General features: G+C 32.5%; 2 protein-coding genes across 2 annotated transcripts; both read left to right on the top strand.

Annotated features, from left to right (window-relative positions):
* Window positions 1-2,917: 2,917 nt before the first annotated feature.
* Window positions 2,918-3,625, top strand: LOTGIDRAFT_104493 (hypothetical protein; the record flags this gene model as incomplete). The annotated part of the gene is made up of 1 exon (XM_009057397.1): window positions 2,918-3,625. A coding segment is annotated over one exon (708 nt), but the record flags the coding sequence as incomplete, so codon positions are not given.
* Window positions 3,626-8,028: 4,403 nt separating this feature from the next.
* On the top strand, window positions 8,029-12,324 carry LOTGIDRAFT_153516 (hypothetical protein; the record flags this gene model as incomplete). Its single annotated transcript, XM_009057396.1, has 8 exons — window positions 8,029-8,059; window positions 8,557-8,615; window positions 9,301-9,366; window positions 9,818-9,894; window positions 10,300-10,411; window positions 10,989-11,042; window positions 11,512-11,664; window positions 12,274-12,324. The coding sequence occupies 8 exons, from the start codon at window positions 8,029-8,031 to the stop codon at window positions 12,322-12,324; spliced, it is 603 nt and encodes a 200-aa protein (XP_009055644.1).
* Between the last annotated feature and the right edge of the window lie 787 nt (window positions 12,325-13,111).

Raw genomic sequence — 13,111 nt, 5'->3', positions numbered from 1 at the left:
TTATTGCTTAGAATCACTATTTATTTGAGTATAGCTTACATTTCTCAATATTACCGCATGTCTACACTAGTTCTGTGGCTCAAAACGCCAAACCCATAACCAATCCATGTTTTTTTGTGGTAGGCATATTTTTCAATCTGGTCTCTTTATGTTAAAATATTACTATTTCATCAAGGGGCGTCTGTCCTAATAAACGGTGGTTTTAATAAATTTAATCGATTTTAAAACCACATTAGCAAAAAACAGTAATAAGTCTGACAGTTATTTTCGTATCAATATACTCTTTTGTCTTGGATTCGTTGGTTTATTAAGCTAACGTATTTTAAAAAATTGTATATCATTATTTCCCAATATAATTTAGGTCTACATGTACTTTAAATACTTGATAGGGGTAATGATAAATAAACAATATTCCATTAAGAAACACAATGAATGTTTTGACATCCTTATTTTTCACATTGCTCACTACCGTGTTTAACTTTAAGATGTTAACCTCGTATTACGGCCTAACGTAATAAAGCTTTGTTTTGTATTTATGAACACACGCACTATAAATATTGTCCAACCCTTTTCTTACGCAAATAATATTTTCATTGGTTAAATTTCACTGCGTCATACGAAGCTATTTGGATAAAAGGAACCACAATTCAATCAATTAACTGACAAGGGGTCGTTGCGACTATCATTCCATTACGGTTCTTCAAAATATAATCGTGATATTGATCTTATTACATTCATATATTTATTTTTTTTCATCCCATTAGATAAAACAACAAGTAGTTTTCTGTGATTTTTCCATTCATAAGAATTTGCAAAAATAGTTATAAACTCTCTGACTGGTAAATAATATTGTAAGATTGTATTTGAAGAATTTGAACGCAACGCAACTAGAAGTGTTTCCCATACACATAGAGACGCTAAGAAACCTTCGATCGATATACTATACATATTGGATATATCTAAAAACGAGAAAAGGCTTATGTATGTTCAACATCTATAAAAGAAAGGCAGATGTGAAACCTCATGAAGAATTAGTTTATCATATTGAGCAAAGCCCGTGATGTCAGTGCTAAATTGTTCTGTGGATAATTTTGAACCTGACGAGTCCTTAGCGTGGGGTGGGACATTTATGTTTATGTGGCTATTAGTAACTAGTCTTGGCATCGTCATTTGGATGTCTCTAAGTTTGAAAAAGAATAAAGACGCCGCTGTTTCAAAGGTCATCATTATAGGTTTGGGATTCAACGATATTATTCTAACATGTAAGTATAAAAGGTTATATTTGTTCAAATATAGAGGACGTCAATATTAACATTAAGCCCTACTATCAGTTATATACGCAACACGGAATCAAGTTTCAACAATTTACATTTTAATCACAGGCTTATCGTCAAAGTCAAAGCACAGGCCCGAAAGTTCTTTCAGGAATATACTACTTTTAGGAAAGCTCGGAACCGCTATGAAGTTATGCTACCTTTTAGTCAATGGTGAAAGTTAAAGTCGAACAGCGTTGTTCTCAAAGGACTCATAATTCAGTGTCAAACCGTAATTACCGTGTGGATTCTGGCCAGAATTTTAAACTATCGAAATATTTTGAACGGCAGCAACGGCGGTCACGGTGCGGATGAGAACTGTAATAGACCGTGATAAAACTGGATAAACACTATAATACGTAATATTTCGTAACAAAACATTGGTGTGGTCCGTAGTTGGACGTGTATCGTATATATTCCCCGGCATCTGAAGTTCCTTTCCAGCAATGTCACATTGTGTTCCGTTTTGTCACGGCTTGAAGCGTGATTTCCTTGGCTGCCGAGAATATAGTGTAAACGTATACACGTAATAGTATGATTTCCATTGCTTTCTTTATACCGTGGGTAAAACTCCTTGGTTCGTAGGGGGCTTTGAAAGACGTTAACAACGTGAGGGATCCCATCAGAACGTACCGTACACGAATATGCATCCTTGGTAGACTGCGGCCCTAACATTAGTTCAACTTGGAGGAGCCGCTTCATCGCCCCAACGGCCTGCCACGGATACTGATATATGGAGACAAAAACGACCAAAATCTCACTGAGCATTAAGCTAATGCCGCTGGCCTCTTTACCTCTTGTTCCGTTAGCTTTATCTGATAATTTAAAGTAATGCAGGACGTTCAGTTATATTTAATTTTGTATAATCAATTTTCAAAGGAAAATTGATATATCATTTAAAGCTCCACTATGTTAATTTCAGTTACCGGCTTGCTGTTACAGTTGCTAATATTTTGGTTCGGACCCTGTGAATATGGGATGAATTATTGCAATGCATTGGCATTCTTTGCTAATCAAACTCAGCAGGCATCAATGATTTTATTAACTGCTCTAGCAGTGGAGAGATATTGTTCCATTGCCAAACCATTTCTGTACGAGAGATTGTGGAGTGTTCAGAAAGCTCTAGTTATAATCATTGGCGTTATAATTTATACGGTTAGTAGTTATATTTTTCACTATCAGTTTGGAGAGTTTCATTTAGTTTAATTAGCTAAAGAGGCGGTTTCCAAGAATTTCGATGCCTGAAACCACTGAAACGGGGGAGAATTAGAGGAAGCGGAAGTTTCTCTCTAGAGTGGGAAAACAAAGAGCATTTGCCCCCCGAATTGTGTCCTTGGATCGAATCTTAAACAGAAAACGTTATGGTTATACAATTATATTCCAATCTGAGCAATGGTTTCAGAAATACATATTTAATTTCAGTGCATTATATTAGCATTCCCGTTAATTGGTATCAATTCATTTCAAAGGAGAGTTTGGTGTGATTTTAAATGGGGAGATAAAACAACCTCTGGTTCGGCATTTGTCTGGTTTATATTTGCTCAAGGTAGATTTTATTTAGTTTGTATGTATATCTATCTCTCAAGGTAGAACTTTTATTTAGTTTGTATGTATATCTATCTCTCAAGGTAGAACTTTTATTTAGTTTGTATGTATATCTATCTCTCAAGGTAGAACTTTTATTTAGTTTGTATGTATATCTATCTCTCAAGGTAGAACTTTTATTTAGTTTGTATGTATATCTATCTCTCAAGGTAGAACTTTTATTTAGTTTGTATGTATATCTATCTCTCAAGGTAGAACTTTTATTTAGTTTGTATGTATATCTATCTCTCAAGGTAGAACTTTTATTTAGTTTGTATGTATATCTATCTCTCAAGGTAGAACTTTTATTTAGTTTGTATGTATATCTATCTCTCAAGGTAGAACTTTTATTTAGTTTGTATGTATATCTATCTCTCAAGGTAGAACTTTTATTTAGTTTGTATGTATATCTATCTCTCAAGGTAGAACTTTTATTTAGTTTGTATGTATATCTATCTCTCAAGGTAGAACTTTTATTTAGTTTGTATGTATATATATCTCTCAAGGTAGAACTTTTATTTAGTTTGTATGTATATCTATCTCTCAAGGTAGAACTTTTATTTAGTTTGTATGTATATCTATCTCTCAAGGTAGAACTTTTATTTAGTTTGTATGTATATATATCTCTCAAGGTAGAACTTTTATTTAGTTTGTATGTATATCTATCTCTCAAGGTAGAACTTTTATTTAGTTTGTATGTATATCTATCTCTCAAGGTAGAACTTTAATTTTGTTTGTATGTATATATATCTCTGTTAGTATCAATCTGATCAAAATCAAATTTGATGTTTCTTTTAGTGATTTTTTGCCGTCCATGATTACTTATTGTGAGGAATTCTCAGATTATTATCAAACAAGAACGTGTATGGTCTTATAACTTAGAAAAGTGTTTAGCAGAAATATTGGCAACGAAAACAATATATTCACTTATCAGGATCTGTTATGAAATCTGTATTTAGCATTAAGCAACATATTATATATTCCATAATGGCATTATCTATTATCAAAAAATATTAATTATGTAGGCAATTAAATAATACCTTAAGCCGATTGTGAAATATATCCAGTTACGGGTATATTCATATTGTATTCACAGAAGGATAATTTCATTGTCTAGTAATTTAGAAATGATACAGATTGTGAAAAGACATTGTATTTCATTATATATACAACAAGATAGCCTGCCAGGAATGGTAACATTCTCTAACAGCTTTGTGTGAATTATTCTTGAATATAAATTATCAACAATAAAACAAGTTTTATTTAAGTCTAACAAGCATTGTACCAGCTTCTTCATCCATTTCGAAAATTAAAACAAATAACTCATATAAAATATTTTTGATTCGTGGATTGGCGATAGGATTCAAGAATTTGATAATGATCAATTTCAACAAGATTTTTCAAAATCGTTTACTAATTGTACTCTCTAGGGTGTTAATGGGTTAAAGATTTTACCTGTATCGAAATAACAAAGGCAATATTTCATATTGAATATTTTCTATAGGGTTCATCCCTAAGTGACAATGATAATCAATTTGACCAAGTTTCGACAAAATCTGTCATGTTGCGCTTTCTAGGGTGCTTATAAGCGATTCACAAAGACACCCGTAGCCCAGACGTATTGGTACTGGTATAACCGAGAAAAAAATTATTTATTTTATTGACCTCTTCTTTTAAATGGCAAAATATAGAAATTGTACTTAATGCTTTCATGTTCGGATTAATGTTTGATATCTGGATAGTTGTCCAATTTATAGCCCTTAAAAATATCAATATCGAACTTAAAGCATTGCACTTAATGTTAAACGTTTCCGTTTTAAAGCCGTTGAAGCCATTAAAATTATATTTATAGTAAATTGATTTACTATTAATCTAGACTACACATGCTGTGAATGAATTTAAATGGGAAAGTAGACTCGAATAATAAAATTCTTTTGAGTTTTGTTCAATTGTCTATATTGCTTAAGTTATATCTTTTGCTCCTGAAGGTTGGCCCTAACATTTCTGGCATCTCCTGACTCACTAGCGATCCCACCACCGTTTTCTTCATCTCATAAAGAGCGTAATCCTTAATCGTTTGGAAAAGGAACTCGGGTACAGTCTTGTTCATCAGAGTAAAACAACCTTTAGATCTGTAATAAATAAACCAATTTATTTCTATTCAGTTAATGGATTAAAATAAATCCATTTTAAACATATTATTTCAGGAATGATATGTGTTGCAGCCACTGTTATTTTAAATGGCTTAGTTATATTTGAAGTCAAGAAAATGAAGAAAATGACAGATTCGAACAATAAACTAAATGTACAAGTTGAATTTATGATAATTTTAGTTGTCAAATCTGTTATGTTTGTAATTGGTATCTCCCCTATTTTGGTAAGTACTAATTAAGACATCAATAATAGAGCATCCGCTACAACATGGTGCGATTTATTTGATGATTGTCCATCAGAATTCAACGAAGCGTATGATGCAACATCACACCAAACGTTTTAGATCGTGTTGGTCGATACATCGATAGCAAAATTACTGGATACAGATTAATTCTATATGATACTTATTGATGTGTATTAGACGAATTGCTGTATGCTAAATCAATTCATGTGAACAAGCTATTGATATTGGTTTGTAATAATTTATAATGTTGCTGAAAGGCGATATGTTGCACAATCTGATTGAAATGTTTTTGAATATTCATGGAAAGCCTTGTGTAGCGTTTATTTGTCGTGTGTTCTCTTTTAGCAATGTACTTGCACAAATGGTCAAATATATGAAGCCATCGAATCAAAGTTTCCCTCACCTCACAAAGTACATTATCTACCTTAGCTCAATGAAGAGCAGACTATTGAAGTGAAAACGTCCATATCAATTCCCTTTCATTATTACTATAAGGAGTTGTCTTATTTTTTTTTTAAAGTAGGTTGGATGCTCGGAATAATGAAAACCGAAATCTAGAAATTTGTGTACCTTTAAAGAGCTTTAAAGATGGGTTCCCTTATTTAAGACCCACACCAAAACAAGTTCAAACTGCTAAGTTAAAAATTAGTACAATCCGTTTTAATTACCCCTATTTAAAAAGAAACATAGATGTAAAAAGCATATTTTTTAGAAAACTTTTTCAAGTATGATCCTTTTTTTCAAGAATGAAGTGTTTTCATACTGCATCTTCAATATCGTCTAATATTTTGATCATTTTCAGGTACGATACGCCGTTCATCAACTTGATTTGGATCAATCATTTCGTGCGGATTTGATAGCCAAACGTTTTGCTTTAGTCAATAGTATGGTGAACACAAACCTTTGTTGGGTAGTCAGACTCATAATTCGTTCTAAATTCTTCACAAGACTATGTTTCAGTAAGAAAGTGCACCCTAATGTCGATATAAGCACCAATAACAGATATACACCTGATTCTTCCAAGTCAGAAGATTTAAAGAAAACAGACTCAATTAGTGTGGCTTGATGCCAGTGGCGTAGCCAGGTTTACGTCGGATATTGCCCGAATTTCTAACCTAGTTATGAGATTTTTGCCCGAAAAACTTGCTTTCGGGGCTGCGAGGGGGGGGGGGGGGGGGCTGCTTGATGTAGTTGCCCATGATTGATAACTACGGAAATATCATCGTATCCAAACCACACCCCCATTCGTCATACTATAAGACCACGTCAAAACCCGTATTCGTGATACGGTGCGGAAATATATGACTTCACAGCGGAGAATATTCAGTCCGAAATGGGGGTCGATCATTGTCACGTGCAATGTTCTGGAGGAAGTCTTTCATTTGAAGTGTAAAAGTATCAAACCTTATACATGTATATGTACCCAAAGACATTCTAAGAGCTTGCATGCTTTTGAAAAATTATTTTTAAAACTAGTTAAATGACAGAAAATCTGGTGTGTGGTTGCGAATATGCCGTTAGAAATTGACGGAATAATTGTGGAATCTAAAGTCAATCGTTGTTATCTTTGTAAAATTTAGTTGTTTCTATCTTTCTTTCTTGGATCCTAGTGTGACACATAGAAGAAGGGAGCGAGAATTCGTAAAGTCGACCGGGCTGAGCAATTTTATGGTGAAATACATCTATCAAATCTTCAGAGATTATGAAATTTTGTAAAGAAAACAAATTATGCCATGAATTGTTTTGGGCAAAAGGTTTAAATAACAGTTCGATTTGTACAGCTTTATTTTAACTTTCAGTATACACTCATTTCACCCGAATTCATTTCTTTCAATTTTAAAATATCGATGATTGTATTCTTTATTTGTCTCAACCTACGTGCCATAATCAGTTCTAATTTTCTAAAAAAAAAAAGCACTTCGACAGAGTTGCCGCATTTTGAATTCAACATCCCCCAATAAGCCAGTCTTCCCCATGTATACCCCCTGGCACTGCAACTGCTTTGAATATTGACCGAAGTATACAAACTAAAATCTTATTAATTAATATTTCTTCAAGCGGTTCACTTCGGTAAAATTTCGTATTACATGTCGAATTTGACCTTATTAACTAATCAGTTGGAACCCAAAATACACAGTTTGTCCGGAAATATGCTAAAATTTGGGCAAAATTTTTAAAATGAAAATGATTATAGACCACGCCGATTTCACTTTATTGTGTCCAAAAGACAAGATTCTTTTGCAATTGCCCCCATTTGAACAGCAACTTCTAAGAAAATTAGACACATGAATTTTATTCATTTTGGCTCAAAAATATTTGTCAAGGTGCGTCTAATCAATTCCAGTTTTTGAAAAGCTTACTTGGGAGAGAGTCCCCTCAAATACTCCGTGGGAGGTTTGCGCCACTGACAAGGGGTTACTAAATTGCTTACTATTTTGGTCAAGAGCATAGCACTTTGAATGCACAGATAGGCCTTACCACTGTTTACAGACAGCAAATCGCGATTTTTTCAGACATCAAAGCCTTATACTGAGACTCCGACATTTTTCAAAGAGATTTGACCTTTTAAATCTCTGTTTACAAGATTCGTTATTTTCCATTCGTATAAATGAAGGCGACGATGACGACGACACTGGATCTGGTTGTTACACAGTGTCACTTGGTTGTGGTCTGGAACTTTCATATCACGTGATTTGTACATCTTAGTTTGTCACGTGATCAATTTTGGTTAAAATGGCGGATAAATCCAACCACTTTCAAGAAGGTAATAATATATTTGCCACACTATATTTTTATAGGTTGTTTACCTGAAGTTTTCCTCATTCGAGTTTTGACTTGATTTTTCCAAAGAAAGCTGTCATGAAATTTTACTTTCGATGCATTACTTTAAGACAATGAATTCAATGATGATGTTCACTCTGTAAAATGATTAGCCTCACGGCTAGACCTACTAAGTATTTATATACAATTTGTACATTGTACGTATACAGATTTATTTTATCAAGGTTTAGCCTTCTGGTCCTATTCCTTAGCTATTGTGATATTATTAAGCAGACAGAATTACATTCATGACATGCAAAACATGGGACAAATTTTCATATTTGTGTGCTTATGGTTTTAATGTTTATCTCTCAACTTACACCAAATTTTGTTAAATTTTGACCTTTTGGAATTTCATGACTTTGAAATTACATTCATCTTTTGAACCTAATAGCCCAACCTATATTACAACTCCACCAAATTATTGTCATTATATTTCAGGGTTTAGAGAATCATTGTCCAGATGTAATCAGATATCAGATGAACTTTTTCTAATGATTGTAAGTAGGGCCTACAGTAAGTTAATTCTAGAAGTTTTGCTCAAAAATTGCATCATTAAAGGAGTACCTTCAGTATCCATTCGACCAATCATACCTCAATAATAATGTTCACAGCTCATCGAAATTTGAGCCTTCAAATCCATGTGTATCCATAATTATGCTTGAAAGTTAAAAATTCGACTCGAATTTTAGTGAGACTATGCCATATATAGAAAACACATATATAGAAATAGACAGTGAAATTTCTAGTTTGAGGTATATTTGAAGGGATAATGCAATTTTCGTGCTTCTTAAGACTATTACAGCACATTCAAGACCCAAATCAATCCCCGAAATTGCAGACTGTTTCCCTTTAATCTTCACGGTCAATCTCACTTTTGAAACATTTTTATGCACTCACATTCTAATGTGGACATGTAATCTATTGCCGTCACCACTGTTGATCCTTCCAACCATAAATTTTCTGTCCAAAGTTAGTGTTCAGGTAAATTTGAAAATATAAGCTGTAAGCTTCCCTGAAACACATATTTATAAAGGCAAGAAGAACTCTTTCGAAACCATATTTCGTGTAAAACAAATATGTGTCAATGCAAATTCAAGTACATCATCAAAGGTTGTAAAAGTGTTAATGTTGATTTCTTTCGTAGAATTTATTGACCATTCAATGTTATGTATATTTTTGTAGTGTTATGATATTATAGAATTTCAACAGTTAAAGATATCATCATTACGTACCAAAAAATATTATGAGGTAAGAAAATATTCTCAAAGTATTCATAGTGCATTTGTCAATTTTTATTTTCTTTATGTAATCTTGATAAATTTTGTGATATAATCGGAAACCATGAATCTATTATCTGAGTATAGCAAAGAATTGTTTTAACTTGTATATTTTTTAAGAGAACTGGAATATCAGCCTAAAAATAGTACTCTTAGTATTTTTCTCTCTCAGAAATTTCAACCAAAAAGTTCTTTAATTTTGGCTGAAAATTGTCCTCTGTAAAAACAACTTTTGAAGACACATTCAATGTGTGTTTATATTTATGTTTTTATCAATGACAACACAAAAAGTACTATTTTGAGACTGCCAATGCAATTATCATAAAAAAAAGAATGGAAAAAATTAAAAAAAAATTTAACTCAAACAATAGTTAGTATATTTAGTCATTACACTGTCAACTAATATGTGCTATTTTTTGTAGAATATTCAAGATATAGAATCATCTAAAAGTAAAGATATTATTGACAATGTAATCAAATCTGTATCAGCTATAGTCAGGTAGGTGACATTTTTTTGAAATTGTGATGCATAACAATCTTGTAAGATCATGGTTGGCAAGTTGAGTCAGCCAAAGAAAAAAAGAACATAAAATGAAACATCCGAATATACATTTAAATCTGAATAGAATGATTTTATTGAGGTCCATTAAACAATATTTGATGAAGGAAAATGTAGAATTTTTGCTGTTCATTGTTTAATATTTCCCAGATATAATGCTTCATGGAAAATGATTCAGTTTTTGCAAATAGCCTCAAAACTTGTTAATAAACCTTAATTCAAATGTTGATCTGTGCTTAAAAGCATAAAGGCTGTGTCTCCTCTATTGTTATACCAGGAGGTTTTTCTCCAACTTTTCTGTTATCTAAAATCAGATCATGTTCCATCTACTGCCTTTTGTTTCAGATCTGCCTGTGAAAATAAAGAAACTGGTGAAGAGTTGAAGTCAAGATTAGACAAACTATCTGTACTTTCAAATGATAAAATTAATCTTTTAGTACAAGCTTGGCAAAAAGAGGTGATCTTATGATTTCTTATGCTTAGATGCTACATGTGTATATATTTGTGCTTGGCCAAATTTAGATTTCACTCATTGTGTACTCCATAGCTTTGCTCGTCTTTATTATGTCTATCTGTTACTTCAAAATTAGTGGTTTTGTAATTTCAATGAAGCTTAATCTTTTGACAAATTAATGCTGACAAACTTTTTTTTGAAATTGTAGCTTTGAGCATCAATATATGTTTTTGGTGGGCATTGCTTAAAGTTGGTAGGATTTCCTTGTCCTGTCACAGTGTATGGCTTACATAAAACATTTTATATTGCCCACTTTTCTTTCAAATTCAAGTCTAGAATCCCAGGCAAAAGTTCATGAAGATTTGTCTTTGATTTAATCAATGATGTGACTCAATCAAGTTTTATCTTTGCCATTCAATTTTAATTATATCCATTTATCTGGATATGCATCATTTATCTTGTGAAATAAGTGAGCAAGTATCATATCTTTATGGCATATTGCTTCATTGGAAATCTATGGTAAATCATGTCTATTGGTACAATTTGCTAAATTGACACAGAGGTTATGTATGTATTTTAGGGGAAGCAACTCATATTAACAGGTTGTGTCTTTCAAGATCTAAATATAGGAAAGGTAAGCTTATACATTAAAATAGATTTTTCTTCCTACCTTTTTCTTTCCATTAATCCTTATCAAAATTCATAGGACAAGGCCTGAAATTCAATTCAATTGTCATTAAGCCTGGTATTGGCTCTGACCCCCTAATACGCAACCCTAGTCCTGGCAAAGATAATACCAGTGATTCACGTCAGACATGGAAAAGCATCTAGTCCTCAGATGGGACAATTAACCAAGGCTGTGTGTGCTACAAGCCCTTGACAGATGGAAATAGAAAAAGATTAGGCTAATGCCACTGTCCTGACAAAATTTTCATACTAACATACTGCATGACATTGCCCGTCTTCATTAGCCTAATTAGGTGCAGATGAGTAGGATGTGAATCTCCATTCATTTCATTTCATCTCAGATTATGTTAGTTTTTATTTAGCAAGAATACATTGCCTCTGGTGGAAAGCCTAAAATATAACATGTTTTTAAATAGCTTTTAGATATCAAATGGAAGCTTGGAATGGCTGTGAGTTCTAATGATTGTAAACATTTAAATACACCCTATGTTACCATGGCAATAACAGTAGCTGACCAATCAGGTACAGCCATACAACATTCTATAGAGATGACAGTACCACAATTTAGGGTAAGATATTTGATAATTTAGGAAATTTGGGTAACATTAAAGGGGCATTATGCAATATTTTCATTATCAAAATAGAACCTAAAAATATTTATTAATATTTAGATCGATGTTTCTACTTGATCAAACTAAACTAGTTTTAAAATGCTTAATTAAAAATGGAGTGTAGTTAGAACTAGTTTTGGGTTTTTGGCCTTGTAACACCTCCAAAAAGTATGAGAAACTTAAAAAGTTATGTGTCGTAAAGCTTTTAAATACTTTCAGTTAAAACTTTCAGATAAGTAAGCTCACAAGGACCCATTTTTCTAGATTTTGGTATACAATTTTCATAAGTTTGAAAAAATTTTTACCTACGAAAAAAAAACAAAACAGAATGCTCCTTTAAACAAATTGTGAAAGTTGATTCTAATATGGCATGTGGAAGTCTGGTGACCATTAATACATCTTCTTTCCTCATTATTCCAGTTGTAAATGGGTAAGGATGATCCAGGAAAGATCAATGCCAAGAAGGTTGACCAAGAACCAGTCAGTAGAGATGAGCCTTGTCAATGCATAAAATTGTTGTTTCTTAATTAATTTTCATTGAATTATATTCTATGTTTTTTATTTCAGAATTTTTCAAAACAACTCAAAGAAATGTCTGTTCTGTTAGATTCTGTTTGAATGCCAGACACCAGATCACTGAATTCTGAGATGTTAAAATATGTACTATGGTGTTGGTGGAACAGCATAAGACTTACACAGTCTGAATTTCATAACTGTATCAGACACTGTTTAGATTTCATTACTGTACCAGACACTGTTTAGATTTCATTACTATATCAGACACTGTTTGTGATTTCATTACTGTATCAGGCACTGTTTGGATTTCATAACTATATCAGACACTGTTTGGATTTCATAACTGTATCAGACACTATTTAGATTTCATTACTGTATCAGACACTGTTTGTGATTTCATTACTGTATCAGACACTGTCTGGATTTCAATACTATATCAAAAACTGTATTTCATTACTATATCAGACAGTTTTGATTTCATTACTATATCAGACACTGTCTGTGATTTCATTACTATATCAAACACTGGATTTAATTACTGTATTAGACACTGTTTGGATTTCAATACTATATCAGACACTGGTTGGATTTCATTACTATAACAAACACTATTTGTATTTCATTACTATATCAGACACTGTTTGGATTTAATTACTGTATCAGACACTGTGAAACAAGAAAACACAGGATTTCTCACTATTCATTTGTGTTGCACACGTTTTATAACACTTTTTCTTTGGAAGATTCTGATCTTCTCTCTATTTATTTGTTGTGATAAGTTATTTATTGTGTTCTAAGACAAAATACCAGCTTCTGTAGGTTTGAATCTCCTTTCATAATAGAATTTTTGTAATACCCAGCCAATGTTAAGAGAATTGTTCCAAATTTG

This window comes from Lottia gigantea, assembly GCF_000327385.1.
Source record: "Lottia gigantea unplaced genomic scaffold LOTGIsca_3, whole genome shotgun sequence".
NCBI classification, from domain to species: Eukaryota; Metazoa; Mollusca; class Gastropoda; family Lottiidae; genus Lottia; species Lottia gigantea.
The sequence above is the reverse complement of the archived record's forward strand: the minus strand, read 5'-3'. Positions and strand labels throughout refer to the sequence as shown.